This window comes from Natrix helvetica, assembly GCF_964273705.1.
Source record: "Natrix helvetica genome assembly, chromosome: 5".
NCBI classification, from domain to species: domain Eukaryota; kingdom Metazoa; phylum Chordata; class Lepidosauria; order Squamata; family Natricidae; genus Natrix; species Natrix helvetica.
Genome location: NC_138551.1, coordinates 70,231,764 through 70,259,263, shown reverse-complemented (window position 1 = coordinate 70,259,263; position 27,500 = coordinate 70,231,764). Strand labels below are relative to the sequence as shown.

Here is a 27,500-nt window from a genome sequence, read left to right as displayed (position 1 = left end):
ATGGTTTATAAGTTGTACTGATCTGTGTAAATTGTGTATGTATGTATGTGTGTGGGAGAAATATTTTTTATTAGTAAGCTTTCTATGGCCATGGGAAATATTAAATCTGGGTATGTAAAACTTAAAATCATATTTCCAATAGAGTTGGAAATATGAAAAAAGTGTCACTTACATATTTTAAATTATCCAGTCACTTGATCCAGATTAATTGAACTGCCTCTGATAGATTTATCCCAGTTTAAGAGGTTTATGAGAAAATTTAAATGTACTATGTGTATGTGTGTGAGAGAGGAGGGGAGGATGAAAATGAGAATATTTATATAGTGGAAAAAGAGAAGTATTCTGCATGATGTTAACTAATGTGTATTTAAATTATGTTTAAGTTTTCAAAAAGTAAATCAGAGAGTTGGTCAGAACTTATGTGAAATGGGTTTTGTGAAGAACCATTTCTAAATATTTCATTAGAATTCTTAAATAAAGAATTGAATAAAAATCTGTAAAAAGACATATGTAATGGACAAATACCCAACATAAAGGAAGTAATCGTTGATTATGATGATGCCATGTTAGATATATTTAGGGTACCAGACCTGGAAAAAAAAGTCTTTGGCATCAATAGGGGCATATAGATAGCCCCATCTTTAAGCCAAATATGTATTTTTGGGGATGCATAATCCAGGGGAAAAACACAGCTGATTTGTTTATCATGCGTATGATTCCTGTAGAGTGTTGGTAGACTCATTAAAACAATAGTTTCTGTATAAAGCGTAGGACTAGAATAAAAAGACAAATAAAAATGCACAAGATAGATTACAATAATACATTCATCTTAAACTAATACTAAGTTTGAATACATATTGAAATAGTACTTCCCCCCACCCCCTAAATGTCCCATTTGAAAAGATTTGGAGTTAATTACAAAATGGTCCATGGTTCTTGTTTTAACATACATTTAAAAGAAATGATGGATAAAAATATGCAAAAAGGCTAAATACGAATTGTCTAAGTATTAAGTGCATATCATAAAAACCAAGAATAATCGCTTAGGTCAATCATACATGTAGGTGTCTAAAAGGAACAAGAAATGACTATGGAGGATAACATTTTGACGCAAATTTTTTGCTTCTTCCATAGTCACATGTGATTTCATTCTGGAAATACAAAAGGGTGGAGCATTTCTCTATTAGTCTGGTTAGAAACCAATGTCTATGCATAGCTTTTAGTTAAATCCTACATTTCTAAAAATATTTCTGAAGTGACTGAACCTTAGACTTCAAAAGCATATGTACTGTATCCAAGGTTGAGTTCTGCCCAGCTTTACTGCCAGTTCGCTCGCACACTTGCTCACGCACATCCTTTACTCACGCACGTTGGATGCACTCTGCGTGCACATGCACAGTTCAATTAAAATTGTTCTGTGCATGTGCAGAACTAAAAAACAAGAAGGTGGCTCTGACGGCTCCGACCGGCGAATCGGTTCGGGGGCGTGGCAGACTTGGGTCACTGCTGGTTCCAGCGACCCAGGCCGCCATACCACTACCAATTTGGTCAAACCGGTACGAACCAGTATGAACCCACCACTGACTGTATCTAAGGTGCAATAAACTAACCGTAAGTTACCTGAAAGCCTTCTGGCAACCTCATGAGAAAATAGCAGCAGTAGATTATTGAAAAAGTTCCATAGAGATAAATCATAAAGCATTTATTTTGATCTTTTTAACCTAACTGTTATGTGTTGGTTAATGACCAACATAAAGTTAAATAAATAATCTAGCTGTTATAGTTTTTAAATAGTTACGTTGACAACATGATGAGAGAGAGGGGGGGGAGAGAGAGAAAGAGAGAGAGAAAATTTCACTGTAATTTCTGCAGCAGGCTTAATATAGATTAGAAGTGTAATATTGCAAGTGTGATACTACAAGTTCTAGACTGTTACGCAATAATTTTGATTTCCCCCACCTAGTAATAGCCCTGTTTACTATTTAAGTAGCAATGTTTGTGTATGTGTTTGTGTATGTAGTGTGTGTGTATGTTTGTGTAGGACTGTTTTGTTTTTAAAAGCAGCAATTAATAAGTTCCAAACTAAATGAGTAGTTCCAATGACGTTCTTGCATGTACTAATGAGAATCCAGTCTTAGCAGATGAAATTAATTAAGTTAGTAACTTTTTAATGGCAATTTTCACAATTTGCCACTGTTTTAAAATCCACACTCTTATATTGGTCAATGTATTCTTTGTGCCAAGAAGTCATAGGACATGTGAACGAATGACATTTCAGAATCAAAGTTACTAAAACCGTTCTGGCTGCAATTAATTTTCTGGAAGCCTACAAATAAAAAAAGCTACAAGTTACTACACGTCTCAGGTACTACATGGCTAGAGAAAGTAAGAGGAAGAGTAAGGTCACAGCTTGTCTGACCTGGAAACTTCAGTCTGATTTGTATTGCCCCGAAATTGATGGGGACAATGAGATAATCATTGGAAATTACACTCACCACTGAAAACTGAGCCAAACTTCACTGTATTTCACAATATGAAAATTATGTAGTCCCATAAGAGGGAGAGCTAGAATCTCCAGGGCATCTGGTTCTCATCAGTATCCCACCATGCTTGCAGTCTGGCTTGGCATTCTAACATTTAACCTTCTCAGCATGAGGTGGAAAAAAGGGTAATAAAGCTGCAGAAGAACGAAACAAGGGTATAGTGTGCAAAAGAAGCTTCCAAAGTACAGAAGTGGAGGCATTTAAATGATACGTCTGCTTTGATATAAAACAACCCAATTTAAAACACCCCACAATCCCAGACTCCACGAGCCACATGTAGAGAATGGTTGCTGCGCTGATTCTCAGAAGGATGGGAAGGTCCCTTACACCATCTATCTATGCCTTTTAGCCTGCTGCTTTCAACTATTGTAAAGATACAATTACCTTGGGAGGTTGTGGCAGTTCAGTTGATTAGCACGGTGAATTAAAAGAATGAGTCACAAATGACATGTCCGACTCTTCTCTGCTAGGCCTTGCTATTCCCAATGTACCTCACCCTTGTTGTAAGAAGGTCAGAAATTAGAGAGAGACGTAACAGTTTTCAAGCAGCTAGCACTTAGGAGCAGAATTAACAATCATTCTGTATGTAATTGCCAGTTAGTAAATTGCCTTCCAGACTGTAAAATATAAACTGGTGGGCACCTAAAATTAAATTAATGAGATATTTGCTGCATTTAAAAGAGAACAGTGCAAATTAATAATTGAGTGTAGTACTTGTTTTAATATTTGTCAAGTCATGTATCACTTGCTTGTTTAATGACAATTAAAATAGTTCTTACCTGAAAGAATAAAATCCTGGTGTATTCAAATTAAGTAGTTTTCTGAAGGTTGATTCATCATTTTATTTGCTAGTAGTCATTGGCGGTTCTTACACAAAATATATCAGGTTACTTTTTAATGACATTACAAGCCATGCAATGTTATTTGATTACACCAAAATTGTGATTTGTATGCTCCTAAATGAAATTACGTTACAGTTAGTATTTTTAAGCACGCGGCTGAAAGTGTGGGAAATAATTATACAGGTAGCTTTATGAAACTGAATTACTTGGATGAATACATGTTACTATTTTCTTAAAGTGAATGACTGTTTTCAAATTCAGTGAATTTTGCATAACTTATAGACAAAAGAAAAACTTAACAATGTATTGACTTCAGTTACAACTACAGGTCAATGTTAACAGATAATACTTTTTAAGTTTGGCTTGGTTTAGGTGGTTGTTTTCATCTTGGCTACTTCCTCTCCTTCGTTTGGCTAACTTTTGCTCAAATAAAGAAGTTAATAGTAATGCAGGATGTAATTTTTAGCGCACATACTCTAAATACAAATCCAAGAGAGGTTAGAGACCAAATATTGGTCTGAACTATTTGGCAGACAAGTCATGCTATGGATTCCATTTGCTAGGGAATTACATTTGGCGGGTCCCAAAAGGTGGATTTCTTCTCTGTTGTGGCACCTGCCTTAGGGAATCTTCTCACCTTGGAAATGAGTTTAGCTACAGCCCTCTCACATTCCTCAAGTCCCTCAAGATCTGATTATGAAAGTCTTAGGACACCGAGGAGATTTTGTGATGGTTACCTTAATGTGACTAATATCACTCTCTCTTGTTTTTAATAGTTATTTTTAAATTGCGTTTTTATGTATTGTTTTATTTTAATTAAGTGTTGATTGCTGTCCAGAGTCACCTTCATGTGAGATGGGAAGTTATACCATATGATAAATGAATACATTTAAAAAAAACTTATTTATTTATTTTTTCTAGGTCTGTAATACTTTTCACCTAAAAAACAACAATTATTTCTGGACACACTCTATTTCTTTCTTGTGAAATCTTAGAAAAAAATCACTTAACCAAAATAATATTTATAGGCTAAAAATTACTCTTCCCAAAAATAATATGGAAAACAATTTATTTTTATAGCTAGGTGATTGCTGTTTCTTTGAAAGTTCCATATTTTGCCTTTCTGATTCTACTTTGGCTAGTTTATATCATTTTAACCCACTTCACCTTATGAAAAGATCTCAAGCTTTAAGTGTTTTAAGGACCTTTTGTGTAAATTCCAGTGTGGTTTTTTTTTCCAGTGGGGTTGTTACACTGTGTTCAGAGTCAATAGCTCCCTTCCATCACAGCCAATACAAACTAGCTGTCTCATAGGTCAGTGCTCTTTAAACAAATTACTTGTATCCACAGAGCAAATGATTGTTAATTGCCTCCCACAAATCATACTATTTTTACTATGCTAAACTAAATGCTAATGCCTTAGTTAAATTCAAACCATCTGATCATTTCATGTACATATTCAATTATGGTTCGTTACCACAGAAGAGCTCTGCTATTGTGAAAAATAATTAATAAAACACAAATAGTGATTTGCTCACATTTGTGAGCCAGCATATACTTTTTCTTTATGCTTAAAAAAGCATTCTCTTTTTACGGGATTAGGCATTCATTTATCAGATGTTGGACTAATACCAATTGTCAGGAAGAAAGTAGGCCAGATAATGTCATCCTATAGGATTATATCTATGTTCTAATTTGATTTTTAAAATGATTTCAACCATTTTATAATTTAAAAGACATGTATAACCTGAAACATTTTATGGAAGCAGAAAGAGAAAAAAAATCATTCTCTTTAGTGATGTCTTTTTTGTGGCTTTAGATTCTTAGCACAATAAGCATTTAATTAGACCAATAACAAACATTAAGAAGAAGTGATTTTAGTAACCTGCCATAGTGATTAGATGTTTGGATCGTCTAAAATTGTTCAGTTTAAACAGCCGTGGTTCCAATAAGTATTACATGGTCATTGTTGTCCCTCTTCTTTTCTGTCTCAGAGGAGACCAGAAGAATGAGACATACCATTTGTGCTATTGCACAAGTAGACTATTTGTTCTAATCAGTGACACCCATTTACTCGAAGTGCTTAAAATGAACTATACCTCATACAGAAATCGCACATTTAGAGTGTTCCATTCATCATCTGAAAATTGAGGGCCAGTAAACTTTTCTGTTCCTCCGGCGGGATCATAGACATGCATCAAAATGTTAAAAAATGATTGGTGAGAGAGAACTGTCATCCATTTATCAAAGAAAAGGAACATTATTTGCTAATTTCCCAACCAAGGCAGTGACAGGGTGCTTCGTCTTTAGACCCACGGTGACCACCGTGGCCTTTTTGTTATTAGTACAAGTCAAGCGCTTTTTGGCTGTTGCTAACAAGACACATTTGTCTATCATCAGAAAGTGCTTTATTTTATTTTATTTTTTCAAGTAGCTATGACCAAAGTCTGATCACAACTGGCTCGACTTCTCCAGATTGTGGCAGCATCAGTTAAAGGGGAAGCTGATAAATTTTCTGAACCGTGGCATAATTATTGTTTCTCTGGCCCCATAAATGAGGAAATCAACACTAACAAAGGCTTCATTTCTGCCTCTTCCTCCTAAAAAAAGTTGTTTCTATTTAATATCTACTAAAATTTAGTTGCATGCAAAGTCACTTTTTTTGCTTAGATTACATCTTTATGTTTAGTTTATATGACATATGAAAGAAAATGTCTTTTCAATAAAGTTCCCCTCAAACATATGTGCTAGTGGCTCCCGACTCTAGGGGGCAGTGCTCAATTCCATTTCAAAGCCAAAGAGCCAGCATTGTCCGAAGACGTCTCTATTGTCATTTGGCCAGCATGACTAAACACCAAAGGTGCATGGAACGCTGTTACCTTCCCACCAAAGGTGGTTCCTATTTTTCTACTTGCATTTTTACATGCTTTCAAACTGCTAGGTTGGCAGTAACAGGAGCTCACTCCATTACGCGGTGCTAGGGTTTCAAATCTCCGAACTGCTGACCTTTCTGATGGACAAACTCAGTGTCTTAGCCACTGAGCCACCGCATCTTTTCAATATGTATATACTTAAATGTATACACACAAACACACACATATATTTATATTTATGTGTGTGTGTGTGTGTGTGTGTGTATCTCATTCAATTTATATATACTGAAAAGGGACACAGTGGCTCAGTGGCTAAGACATTGAGCTTATCGATCAGAAAGGTCGGCAGTTCAGCAGTTCAAATCCTTAGCGCCACGTGCAAGTAGAAAAATGGGAACCATCTTTGGTGGAAAGGTAACAGCGTTCTGTGCGTCTTCAGCGTTTAGTCATGCTGGCCACATGACAATGGAGATTTCTTTGGACAGCGCTGGCTCTTTGGCTGAAATAAAGATGAGCACCGCCCCCTAAAGTCAGGAACGACTCGTACATATGTGTGAGGGGAACCTTTATCTATACTGAAAATGTATTTTTGGAGTCAGCATTTTTACTTCTTTGGAGTGGGTAGTGGTGATGTAATCATCTTTTCAATGCTGCTACTGAATCCTTCCAATGCTCTAAGATAACATTATTCCACCAAGATATTGTTTAGCATCATTATGAAAGAATTTCAGTGGCAATAACTGTGTTCTAAATTGGACCAGTCCAAATCTCATCTCAGATCTCAAAGTAGGAAAAAATGATTTGTGAATCTACCCATATGTTATTTAAGGAATGTTCCTTTCCGTATCAGGTTGACCATATATAGAGCTACATATTCCAGACTTATGACTTCATAAAGTTGATAAAGTTGCCTTATGCCTAGAGTACAGAATTTTTTTTTATTTTCACTGCAAATCATATAAGGAAGAGGAGGTGTAGTGAATGATGGGAATCAGGCAATAAAAAGAGATTGTAATCCTAAAGCTACGATTTGTTAATGGTAAGGAACAATCCACATGAACCACCAAATAGACTCAGTTTGGTCTAATGGTGAAGACCTCAGGCTAAAAACCAGGAGATTGTGAGTTCTAGTCCCACTTTAGGCATGAAAGTCAGCTGGGTGATTTTGGGCCAGTCACTCTCTTTCAGCCCAACCCACCTCACAAGATTGTTGTGAAGATAAAATAGGAAGAGGAAGAAATATTAGGTACGATTGCCACCTAGAGTTATTTATAAATAATAATAATGGTGGCAGTTCCAAAAAAAATCTGTGAAATATGTATTTCATTTCAATATAATATTTTTTTATCAAGGGACCATTCATCCTGCCATTAAAAACATGTATAATAAGATGCACAATGTGTATGAATTCAACCCAGTTTAAGAGCAGTGTGCAAACTCACATGTAATCCATAAGTGATCAGGAATTACATGTAAGCAAAAGTGGACTGATAGAAAAGAAAGAGTTTTCTGACAGCTGCTTGATTTTTGAAGTCCATCCTTCAGGCCCACCTACTTCTCTCTAACAGACTGAAGATAGATAACTCTTTTCTTAATTTGATAGGAGTTTATTGCATTTCCGGGCTGCTGTGAAAAACAGATTTTCCCTTCTGCAGAGACCAATGACAGAACATTGTTGGCTAAAAACCTCTGTGGGCTGTTTTTAGAAGGCTCATGTAAAGAACAATGGAACATCTAAACGTAGTGTTTCTCAACCTTGGGAACTTTAAGATGTGTGTATTTCAGCTCTAGAGCATACTAGTTACAAAAGTGCTGGCAGAAAAACAGTTATGTAAAAACTATATGTCACTATGGCAGTTCTGAACATTTAGTTATAGGTGGCCAAAGGTTCTTTTTCAGAAGTCAACTGGATTTTCTTTGTTTTTTTCCTTTGAGAAGACGTTTCTCTTCTCATTCAAGTAGTTTCTTCAGTTCTGACTGAACAGTGGGAATGGAAGGGTTCATATTCCTTGCAGTCATCTGGTTATCAGCATTCTGAAATGAGTGGATGACTGCGAGGAATATAAATCCTTGCATTCACCACAATTCAGTCAGAACTGAAGAAGCTTCTTTGAAGAGAAGATAAACGTCTTCAAGGGAAAAAACAAAGTTCAGTTACTTTTTGAAAAAGCACTTTTGGGACAACCAGGACTCAGATGACTGAGAATCTCCATAGATATTTAGTCATAGGATTGTATTCCAAGTCAGAGAGTTTAATAACACATATATTTAAAGAAGGCATGAGGATGAATTACCAATTTCACCTGATAGATCATATACTAGAATGTGGATAATGATTTTGTAAAAGAAAAAAAAAGCATTTCAGTTGTATTTATTCAATATGTATCATCCTGGGCCATTATATTCATTAAAATTTTTAAAAAAATATAATTAAAGAAAAAAAAAGTTTTAAAAACATTTCAAATAGCAATGAACAGATTTATTTTCACAATGAGTCCCAGAAACATTTTTCTGCATTTCAAGATCTCTATCTTTATTCTTTATTTTATGTCATAGAGTTGATGGCATAAATCAATATATAAAAGAAAAGAAAATTGGGAGGCAGAGGTGTTTTACAGCAGGAGTCCCCAACCCCACTCTGTGGACCAGCAGTGGTCCGCAGCATGCCAGCCACTGGGCCCTGCAAACAAGCAAAGCATCATCCGCGGGATGCAGGCAGCATATGAAACCATGCCCCTTCGGGTCCACGGGAAAACCTCTCTCCATGGAACCAGTCCATGGAGAGGTTGGGGGCCGCTGTTTTACATTCACTATACATGTACACATACACACTTGCACACATATGTTTATATATCCAGCACATACATATTCCATATAATAGATTTTCTTCCATATAATTTTATGGGAGTCAATAAAAAGTTAAACTGATAATATATAAATAAAACTTTTCCAATGCATAATTTCTAGAGCTATTAAATTCAGGTCGTTCTTACATGACACTCCAAATAAAAGAAAATGGAAAAGAAAGCAATGTATTCCAGATATATTTAATTCCAAAGACAATCTCAGTGCATTTAAAAAAACAAAAAATAGTTTATTGAAACACACAAATCAGTGTAAAATGATGTAAATTGTACATAAATGAATTAAATATCAAAATAATGCAAAAGGAATGTACAGAAATTGTTTTAAATGGGAACAAAAACATAAAAAGTATCTATAAATAGATATCCCAATATATACCCCAAATATTTCCAAAAGTATCTATAAATAGAACCCCAATATATTAAACACAATGTGAGAAAATAAAAAGTAATAGTGATATTACATACAAAGCTATGGCAATAATACAAACAAAGGTTCTAATTCTAAAAAAAAAAAAGTAAAATCATTGTTGTATAACTTTGATAAATGCAGAATGTTTGCCAAAATATAACGACAACAACAGCACATCTAACTTACGTTATTGTGAGTGTACTTGTATAGTTTACACTTGAGGTAGAATATATATTTTAGTTACATTCAAACTATTAGTAATAGTATACAGTCTTTTAGATATACAGTGGAGAAAAATAAGATACAGCATGCATACAGTTATTCTCAATTATTTAAGTTAGTAGTAAGTACCTTAATTTTGTAGATAATAAAATGCTTAAAAACCTAAACACCAATGGAGATCACTTCTCATGTCTGAGATTGCAGTACTTTGTTTTAAAGATCATCTGCACAAAAGGCAAAACTTTGAGTATCTCACAGTTGTACAAGGTTTTTTGAAGTTTTGGACTAAGGGCCAACTATTTTCAAAAGTTACTACCGAATTATACTTTTTAATGAGACATAAAGCAAAAATTATTCAATGTAAGACTGAAGGGTAATAATATAAAATGTATCTATCTGAATTAAAATTAAACTTTTATCTTGATCTTATCCTCTGTTTTTGGGAAAGCGGTCACTTACATGCTGGTTAAAGACCAAACACAGCCTCTGGCCCAGTTAAAGTTGTATATCTTTGATCTCTGTGAAATAAATGAGAAATAAAGATCTAAAAATCTAGGAAAGAGAAGTAACATGACATCTGAATCATTTCTCTAGTCTGTATCATCTGAGGCCACGGAGGCATGTGTAAAGTAGATGGTAATGACTAATAAACTGATCTGAATCTAGACAAGATGGTGGGTCAGATCTTAGATAAATAAAAATAGCATCTTCTGGAAATGAGTAAATCTAGAAGAAGTGTACTTCTTTAATCCAATAAAGCTTCTCTGCATATAAGTATATTTTTTCATATTCCAATAATATTGCTAGAAATTTTATAATAAGGTCTAAGTTAGCCTGGCTTTGAGAAAGGTATCTGGAAATTTAACTTTAAGAATTCTAACAGGTATAAGTGATAGAGATTAACATTGTTTCAAGATTCATTCATTCATTCATTTCTGGGTTGACACAACATTATTAATGATTTGCGATGTACTGAATGATTTGGGTCCAGTTATCCAAAGAAACAACTGAATGAGAGACCTATTTTATACTATCAATACTGAAATGTATTGAATAATGATATGAAACCTTCTCTGTGGTTACCTCCTGATTTTGGGTTATTCTTCCCAAAAAATGTTTGAGTCATCAGCTTTATTTGCAATTATTGTCTGATTGATTCATTTATTTATCTGGGCATTTATGAGCAATAGCAATAGCAGTTACTTATATACCACAATAATTTAGTTGGACTTTTTATTAATAGTTCATTTTCTCTTTTAACTTTCTACTTGTTTTATTGTTGTTTGTTATATTTTATTGAAGATATGACACAGTTAGTAGGATATATTATTATTGTTCACTCTGGTTTGTCTGATTTTTTTTTACAAAAGGAAAAAATATTTGATATTAGAAACCTGGTTTAAAGCATTGGAATAGTAGTGTGCTTGTAGGTATCCATAACCATTATCTGTTATTTACATTCTATATTTCACTTTGTATAAAGACAATCTGGATTAAATTTCCTCATATAATGCTAATTGGAGAGGCACATACAACTGCAGGATGTAATTAAAAAGTAATTCTCCAGCTTCTGAATATTGTAGTAAAAATGGAGAACAGTTCCACTCATCACATATTGACTCCATGATCTTTGCTTCCATACATGAATTACCTTTGGTAGGCATTTGATTATTGAAATCCGTGGCATTTTCAAGATCACCGTACTTCTCTATCAGATGAGATTCAAAATAACTTAAAGGAATGCTATCGGAGGAACTACAAATTAAGATGAATCAAAGGGGAAAATCCTGTTTTTCATAATATATCTATAAAAGAGTATGCTGCAATTCAGTCTTTAAAGGATAGCAGAAATCTCTATATTTAGCTATCGTACCCCTGGGAAGAGTATCACCAAATAAGGCCACAAATATGAGGACAGACAAGCACAACTAAGGTTTGCATTATTAAAATATATCTCAATTAGGAAAGCACCTAGGAGTATTTAATGTTTAAAATAGAACATACTGTTTACTTGATATACTATTCATATTTCAGTATTACAGGAATTAAATACTTTGTTATATTAATAAAAGGACAAATGTACGTAGTGAAATGTACACTCAAAATGCCATATTTTTCTACATATTAACTTGCTGTACTTTTATGTCACAAAATGAACATTTACGGTTTTAGATAATATTTTCTATTATTCTGTTTTAAACATCCTCTAACATTAAAATTGTTTTAACATCATTATCAATGCCATACCTTTATGTAGTATCATGTGGCTTTTTTGGTTTTGGATTATTGTTTGGTTTATTTCTTTGATATAAGCCAAACCATTTTTTTTGTTATATTAAAGGACTGTTACATTTTTAAAATGAAAATCCACAAGCAACACTCAGAAAAGTAGAAATGCTCTGTCATCTGTCCAATGAACAAATTTATTCCTAAGTAGGTGGGGAACCATTCAAACTGGCCATATTTGAATATTTCCTATTGCAACTTCTGCAGGTTTTTTTTAGAATATAGAAATAATACTGTTTAGGTACTATAATCTGTTAAATATAATCTAAATAATCTGTTTAGGTACTATATACAGGAATGTTAACTTACTGCATTTCCCTAACTAAGAGATAGACATGCTTATTTGTACAAAATGGTATATGTTTTGTATGTAGGTTGAATTATTCTATATGATTGATTTGTAGGCATAGGTTTATCTATGGTTGAAGTTCTAAAGATCTTTGTTAGACAATTTGCTAAAAACTAGTGTATAAATATCCCTTTAATTACACTGAGAATTTCAACGTATACAGGTAGTCATCGACTTACAAAAGTTCACTTAGTGGCCATTTATAAAGGCACAGAAAAAAGTGACTTATGACCATATTTCACACTTACAACCATGGCAGTATCCACATAGTCACACGATTAAAAATTGGATGTTTAGCAACTCACTCACATTTACGACGGTTGCAGTGTCCCAGATCACATTTTGTAAACTTCTGACCAGCAAAGTCAATTACAAAGAAAGATTCACTTAACAACCATGTTACTAGCTTAACAAGTGATTCACTTAACAACCGTGACACCAAAGGTTGTAAATGGGGCAAAATTCACTTAACAAATGTTTCACTTAGCAATAAGAATATTGGGCTCAATTCTAGCCGTACGTTGAAGACTACCTGTATGTGACAACGAAAACCATATAAGCACTCCATGTCTGCTGAATCAAGTTTAAAGATATTCTACTGTAGATTCACCAATGATTGGTGCATAAATTAGTGGGTTATTTTTGCTGTTAGAGCATACTGTGGTGTTCTCAGCTGTTGCTATAGATAAAGTCTTATTGATGTAGTTTGGGAGTAAGGAATCTGTGGCTTTCCAGATGCCTGCTAAACTATGCTTCTCAGCATAGCCAATGATGAAGGTGTAATTAAGCAACATCTGGAGGATGACATTTTTTTTCACCCCTGATTTAGATCAGTAGGCTATCTTATTCAAATATCCCATGACATAGTCCAATTTAGCAGGATAATAAGGGCCAGTTGGAGGATGTCATCCAAGCCAGGCTTAAGTATTTGAAATGGTCACTTGGATCAATATTGCTCATTCAAGATGACAAAACTAATAAATATTATTTAGATGTGTTTTCTCACCGAATCCTATTTATTGAAAGATAGGCTTCATTGGGTAAAAATTAATGGAGAAAAAATTACTATTAACATAGGCAAAACTAAAAGAATGTTAAGTCGAGAGGAAGGCTCAAATAAGTTTATGCCCAAAAGCAGAGGTTTTTTTTTTTTTTAAACCAAGCTTTTATAGCAATCTATGCTCAAAAGCTATAATTGCTAAACAGCTATAATTGCTCGACTTACGGCCACAATTGAGCTCACAATTTCTGTGGCTAAACAAGGCAGTTGTTAACTCGAGCTGTGCCTCATTTTATGATACTTTTTGCCACCGTTGTTAAGCAAATCACTACACTTATTAAATACATCGTATGGTCATTAAGTGAATCTGGTTTAAACCATTGACTTTGCTGGTCGGAAGTCAGGCTAGGAAGATTAAAATGGTGATCACGTGATCCTGGGACAGTGCAACTGTCATAAATACATGCCAGTTGCCAAGCACTTGAATTTTGATCATGTGACATAGGGATGCAGCAATATTCATAAGGGTGAGAAACGGTCTCGGTGCCATTGTAAGTTTGAATGGTCATTAGATGAATAGTTGTAAGTTGAGGACTACCTGTAATACGATTGATATGATGGAAGGAACAGAACATTCTAATAACAAATGATTTCGAAAACTTCCGTCATCTGTCTATTGGACTTTGGTTCACTAGTTAAGTACCTACATATATCATATTGGAAGTCAAGTGCCCTAAATACATTGCCAACATGAGTAGTCTCATAACTCATGGGACAATGCAGGAATTTTTCATCAGATTCTAGCATTCTCATACTTAAATGTTTTTATAATTGCACAGTAAGCCTCAAGGATTCAAAGCAAGTAGCAAATTCAGCAATGTTGTCTATGTAATTTTTGAGGGGAATAAGGGGTTTGAAACCAGGTCAGATTTATTTAAAATTGATGTAGTCCTAAACAAACAATCATATCTAGTTAATTTCAGCATTAGAACGATTAGGAGCGAATCGTTAATTTGCACATTTTAACAAACAATTTTTTGTTCTCTAGTGTCAATAATTCATTTAACTATAAAAGCCAAGCAAGGAGGGGTATTTGGGGGGGGGGGGATAATATCTTTTTAAAGAAGAAGCTTAGGCGTTATTAGCAAAACTTCATGGAAATCAAAGAAATACTTATATGTGAATCTTTGGTTTCTGGATTGTTTCAGAAAATGAAGGCTTTCATTTTTTTCTCAAGAGATTGCAATGCAGTGTAACAATTGGAATGGCATAAATTAAAACTCTGCCACCTTGAATAGTTCTCGGAAAACCATATGAAGTCAGTTCTAATACCAAAGTATAATGCCACCAAAGTATAATTCAGTAGGATTGCTGAATTCTGTATAAGCTAAAGCTCAAGAGGCATCAAGAGCAGTCTCAGAGTAATGAAAATATAAATCTGAATTCCTCAAGTGCTTTTGTAGCCTTTTCAGCAGATGGAGCTGGTGAAAAGTTTCTCTGACTACAATCATAACTTGGGAGCCCACCTAGTTAGGAAAAGCCCAAGGCTAAGAGCTCAAGCAAATAGAATAAAGAAATGTGAGCCTGGATATAGAGATGATGCAATTCGTATTAAAGTCGCTTTATTAATTAACATTAAAATAAATTTATCAAATGAAATTGATCCTGACTAAGCTTTCTATCTGCAGTCTCTTACTCTATAGTGAAATAACACTACCCATGTGTCAGTGGTGACTTTCCATTAAGTTGACGTCAAGCCATCCAAAGTTTTATACCAAGCCAATTCAACATAATATTAGAATCAGAGTTTGATTGTAGAGGTTTAGGGCCACTTCATGCTTTTTATAGTTTATAAAAGTGGAAAATCTGCATTTGCAAAACAAAAACAAAAACAAAACCTCTGAGTTACATAAGTTAACTTTCAAGAAATCAAGTTTGCAGTAAATTTGGATCTGAGTAGGAAGGGGATCTTTTTCAAGCTAGAGGTTTTATTTTTCCCTGAAAGTTGCAGAAGACTGAGTATTCTGTGTTTTCAGAGATGTGACTGAGTTTTGAGACTGAACATTTTGTGACTTCTCCCCACTTCTTATTTGGGGATGTAGCATTGTAAAATAAGTGTATTGAGGCTCATAATTGTGCCAACAATCATTAGTAGCTGAATTTCTATAGCCTAATCGGGAGGTATGAGATCCACAGGCTGCAAAATGCCATCTCTAATATGATAGCAGCCTTCAGTCATATGCAAGAACCATGGTGGTGCAGGTTGGTGATTATAATGCAGTATTGCAGGCTGACTCTGCCAACTGCCAGGAGTTTGATCCTGACCGGCTCAAGGTTGATTCAGCCTTCCATCCTTCTGAGGTCAGTAAAATATTGGTTTTACTGACATTTTTGTGGGTAATATGCTGACACTCTGTAAACTGCTTAGAGAAGGCTGTAAAACAGTCTGAAGTGGTATATAAGTCTAAGTGCTATTGCTTTTGTTTGCTCATTTAGAGTTTTCCATTCCTTTATTGCTCTTTTTCTTCTAACACTAGGATAAAAAAACAATGAAATATCCATCACAGCAATGCGAAAGAGGCCCAGCAACCTTTTGAAAATAATTTTAAGAATATCACTACATGCAGTGTCATTGCTCCTTCAAGGGATAATGTTACTTTAAATAATATTTAAATGTTTTGACGTATAGCTTTATAAATTGCTACCTACCTGACAGATTCTGTCCCTAAAAAAAGAAATAATCTTTTAAGGAAATAATCAAGGACATAAGATTTTCTCTTCCTGTGGAAATCCTATGTATTAACTTTCAATTTCACATTATTAGCACATTTTCGAGATGTGAGATGTTAAAAAAGGTATTTTTCAAGGAAATGATCCACTTTATATTCTGAAGTGATATAGTCTTCTGATTCCACTGTAAAATTTAAGAAACATGTTAATACACATGATATGTTAATAAAATATCACTTAATTCCAGAAAACAAAAAAGATTATTTGGGCAGCTTCCAAAACAGCCCTTTCTTAAAGAATCCAACATGTACTCTTGTCTTGCTCACTATTAATTGATCTCAGAACAACAGCATAGCATCTAGAAGGTAACTTGAATGTTAAAATCCCTGGTCAATGTCTAGACTGCTAATTGAAAGAAATCTGGAACAAATAAATAATATTCAGGGAAATGAAATCTAGAAGGTCTAGTCTGAACTATATCATCTTACTTTGCATAAGGCAGAAGAACCAAGGGTATTGGAATTGTCCTTGTCATATCTGATCCAAGAGTCTAGAATGTCTTTAGTCTAAACAATCCTCTGTGGAATAGGGAAAAGTGATAGAAACCTATGCCTCTTTCAAATGAGCATTAGAATCCAGACACGAAGTATTCCCCTGGGACTATTTATAGCTATCAATGTTTTAAATGATTGTTCCAATTTTATAGCTATCAATGTTTTAGATTATTGCTCCAGTTTTATCAGGCATACTTGGAATTTCTGCTTCTGTTGACTGTCTTACCAGCAAATCCAATTCACTTTTAGGTTAATACTCCCTGTGTTAGGCTTATTCACATGGATACCGAGTGGACATAAGCAGAGCAGCATGATATTTACCATATAGCTCAAGTTAATGTTTACTGGGGTTGAATGAATCTTAAAAACAAAGGAAAGGATTTCTTTCCTAGGCAACTTTCAGGAACAGTTTCCTGAAACCTGGCATATTTGTATGCTGGGCTCTTTCTATATAACACATTTAAGAGCATAACCTGGAAAATAATGACCAGAGGCCTCTGCTATATTGCTTTCCAAGTTATCACCCTGGTAAAAAAATATCCACCATCAAGTTTGTCTAATCTAAGAAATGTTATTGATATATTAATTGGATCTGAAAAGCTATGTGTGTGAGACTAAACTACTGCATCTTTACAAAAGTCCATTATTCCCAGGTTTACTGCCAGATGTTGTGTCTTGGCAGCAGCATGACTTTTTTTCACTTTCTACTTTGCTTTCTTAGAGAGATCCGAGACCACACAGATAATATTCCAAGTTGATGGGGCTGCAGATGTCGGTATCTCCTCCTCCATTACCTCATCAGCATATCATTGCAGTCTGGGTCTTTGGCAACAAATCCTCGGTTCTCAACTAGGGATTTATCAGATAGGTTAAGGCCACTCCATTTTGTACTCAAATTTATTTAACTAAAAGTTAATCAGATTAAAAATTCATCAGATCAGACCCAAGGGTAGGAGATGGATTGACTTACAGTCAAAGTTTTAAGAAGGACGGCTTCTTTCATTTTTAAAACAAAGTTTGGCATGTTTATAAAATGCTAGCCTCTATATTTTCCTTCTGGCATTGTCCAGAATTAACATGTAACTAATTCAAACCCTTTCCCCATCATAGACCTTTTTTGTGTAGTTCATCAATAGCAGCCTGGATTTGTGCATCTTGCAGCTGTCTTACCAGGATAGAAGCAGAACAGCCAAATTTGTTGCAACAGAATTCCAAGCATATCTTGTCTTAATTGTTATTCCCACAATATCAAATAAGAATTTCATGTGGAGTAGCTGGCACAGTGCATGGCATTAAATTGCGCCGCATCCTACAGAAACCGAGAAACCTATAGAGGCAAAAGCTATCATATAACATCTAAGGAACATTTCTTCATCAAGAACTGTAGTGTTGAAGGGATCTTTTTAGCTTTTTTAAAGATTAGAATCTGCCATTCTGGGGTATGGTGAAGAAAGCTCTTAAAATGTGCTACATATTATAGCATAATATGTATTTATGCATAATACAGAATGAAATCTATTCATTTTTAAAAAAATCCCAACTGTAATATTTAATAAGTCACGAGCTAACTATTAATAAACCTTTAATATAATAAACCATTATATTTAATATATAAACCATTTTGTGCTCTTTATCTCTCCCCACCCCCCATCCCTCCTATCATTATTATCTATTGAATGGACGTTAGTAACATTCTACCATTTAGTGTTGCATAAGATTTTCTTGAATTTAGAGAGCTGATAAATTTCAGTTTACTGATTAGCTCCAGGGCACAGCCTCCGACACTGTCTGCAGCATCCAGGCAGCTGTTGTGGACATTTGCCATCTGTTTGGAAAGCTTTACTTTCTGTGGCCTAAGTGGAAACCTGCTCCTCCATTACACTTGCTGCTGCTTCCTTCTCTGCAATTAGTGAATGACCTATAGAGGCTGATGCAAAAATAGCATCTTTCTAGTTTGGATTGAAATTCTCATAGATCTAAATCGCGAGCCCATTTTTTTTTAAAATAACACAGAAAAGCCATTTGGGATTTTGTTTCTTTCTGCTTAATGGCTGGAAGTCTTCTCTTCTTTTGTTCTCTTCTCTTTGCCAGCACCCTAGCAGAGCTGCTTAAAAAGTCTGCTTGTCCTGTTTGTACCACAGAACTAAATTGAGCCATGAACATCTTATCTATGAAAACTACATTGGAGTTTGATACTCTTTGTCCAAGTGGAAAAGCATTTACTTTTCAGCATTCTATCATCAGGGAGGCACAAAGGAGAATCTTTCTCATTTTTACTTTGTCCTGCAGTATTTGATAATATCAGGATTTGTAGGTATTTTTTTTTCAAAAACACAAATACCTCTCCAATTAGAAACACCTCTTCTAGGATAACTGCTATTCTTATGCCCTATACACATATCCATTCCCCTTAACAGAAGAATAAGAATGTATAACTACAAAAAATGCATTTAAAGTAACATACTTTTGGCTTCTTAGGAGAGCTTTGTCATTGATACTGTATTAATCAAATCAAAGTTTTGACGTTTATTTGTGGGAAGAAAAATGAATTGCTGCTTTTAGGAAGAAAGATAGATACAGTTCCATTAATTCCAATTTGGACATGAATTAAGAATTACAATCTGATCTTAGAAATCAGAATACTACTAAAAGGTCTCCAGATTGATTCTGGCATCTTGACTCAAACCACAGGAATTTCTCTTTCTGCAATTTTCCTCTTCCTTATTTTTAAATGGTAATTTAATGCGGGCTAGATGTCTTAATCTCTTGGACAAACAGTTGTTTATCTGCTTCTCCTTCTCTATGAATTTAGGTTTTGCCCAGTTAAGCTGTGGGCTATTGTGGAAGGAATATCATGAAAACAATTGATGGGCATAATGTTTTTGTGGTCTGACCTTTTCAATAAAATGGAAAATAGCCATTGAATTTATAAATACTCCCATTGAACATCAAACAGGTTTCCGATTTTCTTTGACTACTTTTATATGAAGTTGACAGGTGAATAATATTTGATGCTCATGATGTATGGAAAAGGGACTGCTAAGAAATTTAAGAAGAAAAGATTGAAGGACCAGTTTGTTTTTCATTTTAGCGAAAATAAAAATAACACACAGTAAAATCACAAAAGCCTGACATTGCAGCAGGCTGATCATCTCAATTAAAAAAAAAAGTCATTCGAAGACACCAAATATCTCTTCGCCATTGGAGCAAAGTATATTCCTATCTTTTGTTCAGAAGAAATGCTATCCTGAAAGTTGAGGCAGTTCCCTAGATCCTTAGGTTGAAACAAATAAAGTTGGTTGAGTGAAACCAAGCTAAGTAGCACCATCTATCACTCTTGACTAATCTAAAAAAGCTAAGCAGAGTTGGACTTGGTTAGTAGTTGGGTGATACATGAAACATTGCCTAGAACCACCAGGCTGTAGGCTAGACAAAGATGTAAGCAGACGCCAAAGCACTTCCTTGGTGTTGCCAAAAACACTACATGAACAAGGAGATGGTGGATGATTGATTCGGATTGACTTCAATGTTTTTCATGCAAACATTGTATTTTAAAAAAGACAACTTGAAAAACTACATAAAGCTACATATGCACAAGCCAGAGGTGGTATGCTGCCGGTGTGCGGCAGTTTGGCTGAACTGGTAGTGGTGGTGGTGCGAAGCTCCGCCCCCTGACATTATCAAGGACCTTCTGCACATGCCCAGACGTGCATGCTCCAGCTACCGAACTGGTAGTGAGGAAAATAGAATACCATCTCTGGCGCAAGCCCAGGTTACAATGGGTATAAGTATGCATAGCCTTGCCTTTGACTAAAATTGTTCTAGGCTCTTAGTAGGGACAGATAAAACTTCAGTATGCAGAATGCCTTTAGCAATCCAGGGATATTGGTCCTGCTTCAACAAACAAGAGAGACTTCTGATGAATGATGTGCTCAACCCTTCCATGCCTTTGTGTTTCCTATGCATCCCACAAAGCTTGGCTCTCTCAGCCGAGTACTGTGATTGAAATTCATTGCCAAATTTATTGAGAAATTAATGAGAAAAGCTGCGAAGTATTGACTTTGAGAGGAAAACACAACTCATCTTGAATGAGGAGGAAAATGCAGCAATAATTTAGCCACTATTGATTTTGCCCTGTCCATGTATTGATCTTCATTTTACAATATTAATTTGCACCTGCAATCGGCTGCAAAGGGAACAGATTTCATTTATTTGCTGCGTTAATGTGCAAAGCATTAGGTGCTCTTAAGAAGTGGTGGTACTCGAACTCACATCAGAAAGGCTGGCTTTTATTATTATTATTATTCGGGCTTGTTACTGTAATAGACTAGCATTAATTTTTTGTCTGACAAAAATATTAAAGCGAAAACCCTTCTCAAATGTATACTTCTTCATGACACCATGGGCTGCTTTTCATCTGTGTGAAGAACAATCAGCAACCAGAAATTCCAACCACTTCTCATCATCATGCCCATATCAGTTCAAAGTTCATGAAATTTCTATGAGCATTGATCTCTACCCATTGATTTTTTTTTTGCAGCAGATCTTTGAAATTTTAATTTCCCAGGCATCTGAATTTCTTATAGATGAAATTCACTTGGTAGAGACAGTTGATGATAAAGTGGTGAACTTACCATCATTTTAAAAACGGAGAAACGGGCATTTGCAGACTTTGTATAATGTTTTTGAGGTGAGATGATGAAGGTGTTCTGATAGGGATGGAGTATTCAGTAGGGAGTTAAATATCAATTTTGCCTTCTGTGACCACACATTTTTAATGCAACTTTGTATACAGTTCTTTTTTGAAAGAAAAGCTATCTGGAGAAACAGCAGGACTAAGAGACATTCTTCACTGCACAATCATTTACTCACAGCAGTCTTTATCACCTGGTCAAGTTCACCTAGTTACTTATCAGTAGGACATTTAATAACCTCAAGGTGATATAATTGCTATTGGCATGTTTCCCCATTGGATTCAGCTGGTTAATGTGTAAACTACTTGTCAGCAAATAGCACTTTGTCACTGAAATCACTAACACCCTCTAGAGGAATGTCTCTGTATTGAGCAATTTAATTTTACTTTATTTAATTTTTACACATTACAACCTGTGTTCATTCAGGCACATTGAAGACTTGCAGTCTGTTAAGGCAGGGTATAGGTGTCCCTGCTAGTAAAATATAGTATATCTTATTTAACAATCCCCCATGGTTTAGCTGAAGCTCTTTCTTGTTCTTCAGAAAAGGAACTGCAGATGTTCTTATTATGTAGTTATGCTGCTAATGTGAAAAACTGCCTCATTATGTGGATCTGTTTGTAGCTAGAAAATTACTGCATTATGACAAATGCACGATTGGGAAGTTACAGGAAGATGATCATTATTGAAATGAAACTGAAACTCATTTAAAAGCTGAAACCAGCAGCTGGAATTAAGCAAATGAATGTCTTCCTGTTTTTTATTATTGTACCCAAGGTTTTCAGTCAGAAATACATTTTTTTTGTACCAAATCTGAACTCCTTATTACCAACCTTCCCTTTTTCAAAACTTACCATAGGATGGTAGATTATGAAAAATGCTTGCTTCTGTATCATCTTTAGCTACTGTTTAGACGAATCATGATGATATTAAAAAAAAAAAAACAATGCCTGTGAATATTGCAGATTTTTTTAAAATAAAGAGGACATTAAACTCCCTGCTTGGTTCTCAGGGTCTCAAATATCAGTCACCAATATTGCTATCACAAAAGATCTTGCGTTGATCTTTTTCCTTTTACATTTAGACATGGTATTGGTGCAGGCAGGGGTAAACCCTGAGGCCTAGCTACACAAGATGAGAGCAGTGATACTGAAAATTAGGTGTGTAACTATTAATGGAAATTATCCCAGAATAGCTTGTTATTAAGTTGTTGTTGCTTCTTACAAATAAGTCTGCAGGTGGTCTTATAATATATTTGTAAAGCTTACACCAGTCACTAATAGTATCATACTGCTTCCTGGCAGCTTCTTCTACTCTGTTCCAACTATTTGTCTCTGTATCTATAAATACTTGTGTCCCCTGTAACGTCACTATAACCCCCCCTCCTGTTTTCTTCCACCTTTTTATAATCCTTTATTTTAACAGCATCCAAATTACTGACTGTTTCTAGTTGAAGATATTTGGATTTCAGTGCATATAACACATTTGTACATTCTGTCACCATAATTTAATTATGTATAGTTCTAAATGGATATAGAAATCAGGCGTAATATCATAGTTACAGACATGCTTAAGTTTTAGATATTAATGCAGATCTTCAAGTAGAACTAGCTGACAAAGGAGGTTAACCCATCAAATGAAAACCGAAACTGGGTATGTCACAAGAAAGAAAAATTCCACGGAATTCTGCCCATTGGTACGTTTCTAATTGTGGCAGGCAGATTTGAGATTTTCTGGTCACAGCTGCAAGCTGAGAGTCTGATACCATTTTCTGCTGCCACATTAGCTTCAGCAATCCCAAGTTGAACTGACATCACAGACTGTTAAAATTTTATAAATTGTGGTATGATTAATCCCTCAGTACACTGGAATGACTTAAATATTTAGAATGTTTCTTCTGTTATGACTTTAATGCATGTAAAGTAACAAGATTAACTCCAGTGCACTCAAATGTATTTAAATATGTATTCTCCTTGAGCTGTAGGGCTAGTTCTGCATGTAAGAATCATTGAGCACATTTGGTCATGTCAGACCCTATTTGTATGACCTACTCTGGATATTGGCCTGTGTATGAGAACTGGATATCTGGCCTTTTCAGAGGTTGTCTGATTGCTTGCCTCATTTGGCATGGAATGTAATTCCCTGCTAGTCTGGCTTCTTATTCATTCAGTTTTTATTGCTGTGTAATTTTCTTATTCTAAAATAAAAGCTCTCCAACAAAAATTACTATGCATTAGGCCGCAGTAGCCTACTCAAATGGATATTAATACAGTTTATCTCTAAAAGGACGAATAATGTATTTGAAACAGATAAAAGGCCCTCCACTAAATGAGGAATGTTAATATCTTATGGCATGGTTAATAAAGAGATATTTCACAAGGGAGACTTGTTTTATGACTTTTGATACAACAGACTTGTAATCTGACATATCTTAAATGATATAATTTTGCCCATCCATTCATCTCTTTTACATCCACCAGTCTATTTTAGTAAAATTTGCATTCAGGACAAATTACCAGTACTAATTATTTATTCTACTGCATATCTAAAGACAGATACCATACCAAACAGGTCTATAATGAAAACTGTGAATTGGCAACATCTGGAAACTTGTTTGTTTTCTATCTTGGATAAAGCCAAATGTTTACATTTTTGTTGTCTTTGAAGCAATGTTTAAATTTTGCACATTTTCTTCTGCTGAGCAAGGGGGACTAGCACTAGATAATTTCTTCGAATAAATTACCCAAGTGCCAAGTACATTAATTCTCAGCCATCAGGATGCTGGCAGATGTAAAGGACTTAGAATAAAGAACACCAATATTAACATTACACAAATTTGCTTTATTTCTCTTCATATTTCTTCTTCGTCCCTGACTTTAGCTTACCAAGGCTCCTTCTCTAATTATCCACGAGGTCAGTAAGCAAAATTGGGAAGAAGCTGGGAGATCAATACAAATTATCCCTGAGCAAACCAGTGCTGACAGTTTGAATTGCAGCATATGTTTACCCAAAATCAGGCAATTTATCTTAATATCAGCAAAGTAATGCAGTGCAGGTGAAAGGTCAGGCAATCTCTCCACCTCATAATTACCCAGTTCTAAAACAGGAAAGTGGTATTGATTGGCCTGGCTCGGTGCTCGGTGACTGGGACGTGCCAATGCTTTGCCCTGCCTCTGCTGGACTCTCAGATTGTAAACGCGACACACCAAGGATTTATTAAAGGTGTGCAAAAGGTCTTCTGTTTTCTCCTCTAGTTGTGGATTTTGCCAGGAAAGTCTCTCCTAGTCCTCATTTTTTTTTCCAGGAAAGAAGGTGATAGATCTTGTGCATAAGTGCTCTGCTTTCCCTTCATTGCAGGCTGAAGGCCAGAGCTGCTAGAACTTCAAATAAGAGTAGGGTAGGAGTCAAGGTGGATTTAGACCATTATTAGTCGATCTGTTCTGCATATTGCCGACTGTTCTTTGAAGTGCAGAGGGAAACTGAATAACCCAATGCCCACTTATCAGAAGCTCAAAGATACAAAACAGCTTTATCATAATTTATAGAGAGGGGCACTCTTTCCTCATTCTCACATGCAAATGTATGCATGTACATAATGTCCTGATATACACGTGAGTTTGAATTCTGCTTGGAATACTGTACATTTATCATATGAAAGATGTGGAATTCTACATATTACGAAAGGACAATGTACTAATTATTACTTTAGGCAGAACAATGTTCTTCCATTCGTCAGGTTTTATAATCATTGTCTTCTAGTGCTAGTCTAGTTTTGCAAATTATATCTGTAGAACTTCAAATTCTTTTATGGCTGCACGGTTGATAATATAAATTGAAACAAAACATTTGGAGGTGTGATTCCTAGCATAGAAATCTATGGTTATTATAAGTCATAAAGCTTTTGAAAGCTTGCATCAAAGCCCCCATCACCTGTCAGTTATATCTGCATGAAATCAATTGAGGTTGGCCATCTATCTTTTTCTGATCACCTTCTATCAGACCTTTCATGAAGTCAAACAGCCATAGCGATTAGCCGGAAAGTTGAAGAAGCAACCACATCTCTGATCTGTTATGCGAGCACCGACTGCTACTCCCCTTTTTGTTCTCTAACTGGGAACAGTAACTCTATATTTAATCTTTTATAATTCGCCAGCAAGTCATTTTGTGAGGCTATGCAAGGCCGTCATCTGTCCCAACATTCTTGGCTTCTGCCTGACACACTAGTATAGGACCAGGCAAAGACATGACAAATTGTCCCCAAAGTCAGTGCTGACAGCTTCTGATGATTAATGGTCTGATTATGAAGTGGTTTTACACATATAGAATTTACATCACAGAGAGTTAGAAATTTTGCCATGTCACAGACGCCAAAGCATTTTGAAGAGCTTTACTATTTGCAAAGAAAAAGGAGGGTGAAATCCCAGCAAAAGCCATGTCATGTAAAATCAATACATCGGATCAATGCTTTATTAACAAGAAAATGTCTTACTTCACATTCCTATGTGGACCTTTGTCTCCGGGATGCATGATGGAATGTCAAATCATATTGCAGTCTTCAACTTTCTGCTATGTTTATTGAGTGCTTGTTGTGGAAGCTTCCATGCATTGATTATGAGATGTACTATTGTATGTTTATGTTAAAAAACCCCAAAAGCACTTAATAATAATATGAGCCAATTATTTTGAAAAACAAAACAAAACAAAACCCCTTCAGGATGTATGAACGCACTAGTAAATTGTAAGCTTTTTATTTTTATTTTTTGCCATCGCTTCTGCTTAGCAAACCTGCTGAGATATTTGGTGTTAATCATCAAATTACATGCTGACTAATGAGTGATGGTCTGACTTCTATGCTGAGTAATGAATAGATGGAGGCAGTTCTTATTAGTCCCATTGATTTATGTAGCGCCATGCACCATGCAGTTACTCTGTTAAAAACGATATCTACATCAAGAAGTAATATACTCTAATAAGTATTTTCATCTTAACTCGAGTCGTTGGGCCTCCAGGCTCAGTTTTTGTTTGAGTCAGGCAGAGCTATAATAAAGCCCTATGACTCCTTGCAAAGCTTGTTAAACACAATGTGTGCAGTCTAACTGAGTCAGATTCATGATTCATGCACTGTACACAGCAGCATGTGCTGCTGATTTATGACCAAGCACAGTTCATAGTCAAAATTACAATTTGAGGGATAAAAAGATTAATTACTATTTGTGGCCTGCAATTTTGTGAGGCTAGTGGTTTGCAGCTGTAGAATGATAGTGCTCTACATCAGTCTGTAGTCAGCCATTCACAGATTATTAAAGCTTTGCAAGATTAAGTGCTTCTCCTGCCTGGTTTGTGCTCAGGCAATATGCTAGACAAAAAAGGACCACAGGGATAAATCTGAAGCAAGCAATAGCTGGACATATGTCATAATTGCCAGTTTCCCATAAATTCACAGACTGTATAGAAAATGGAGCATGATGCAGACATCATATTGTGACTCTGGTGATTGCTATATATGGCTTTAAGACCTGTAACTTTTGTTACTGTGCCAACCATTTTAATCTTTTTTTTTTTTTGCATTATGCATTTTCGTTTGCAATTCTTCCCTTCTAATTATGGACAGAAGGAATACTCTCCACGAGTGAAAACAAGAAGAGTCCGGAAAATGAGTCCCAAGAAATTAAACTGCAAGGGTTTAGTCAGCCTGTCCTTTGCATATGTTTGCTAACAACTAATCGCCAGACTGATACATTGTTCTGTCCATTTTTCAGCCCTTAATGAACCAACAATAGACTATGGATTCCAGAGATTGCAGAAAGTCATTCCACGGCATCCAGGTGATCCAGAACGGTTACCAAAGGTTAGTCACTTCGTGTTTACAAGTTTCAGTGCATTTATTCTCATCACATATATGATCAGGCATGGCAAAATTGAGAGTTGCAATAAATAAAATGTAGGAAAATGGCATATTGCCATTTATATTATATTATTTATACATAAATACATACATACATACATACATACATACATACATACATACACATACACACACACCTATTCATGCCTGTTACAGACATTTGTTGAGGGTGTACATAATGTCTGCTGACTGGTTTTATTAAAAGAGGGAATGGATTTTCTGATAC

At 35.3% G+C, this 27,500-nt stretch overlaps 1 protein-coding gene across 1 annotated transcript in view; it reads left to right on the top strand.

Annotated features, from left to right (window-relative positions):
- Positions 1-27,500, top strand: part of EBF3 (EBF transcription factor 3) — a 193,383-nt gene that overhangs the window by 140,567 nt on the left and 25,316 nt on the right. Inside the window, 1 exon segment of the mRNA XM_081954292.1 lies at positions 27,129-27,217. Coding sequence (XP_081810418.1) covers positions 27,129-27,217 — 89 coding nt within the window.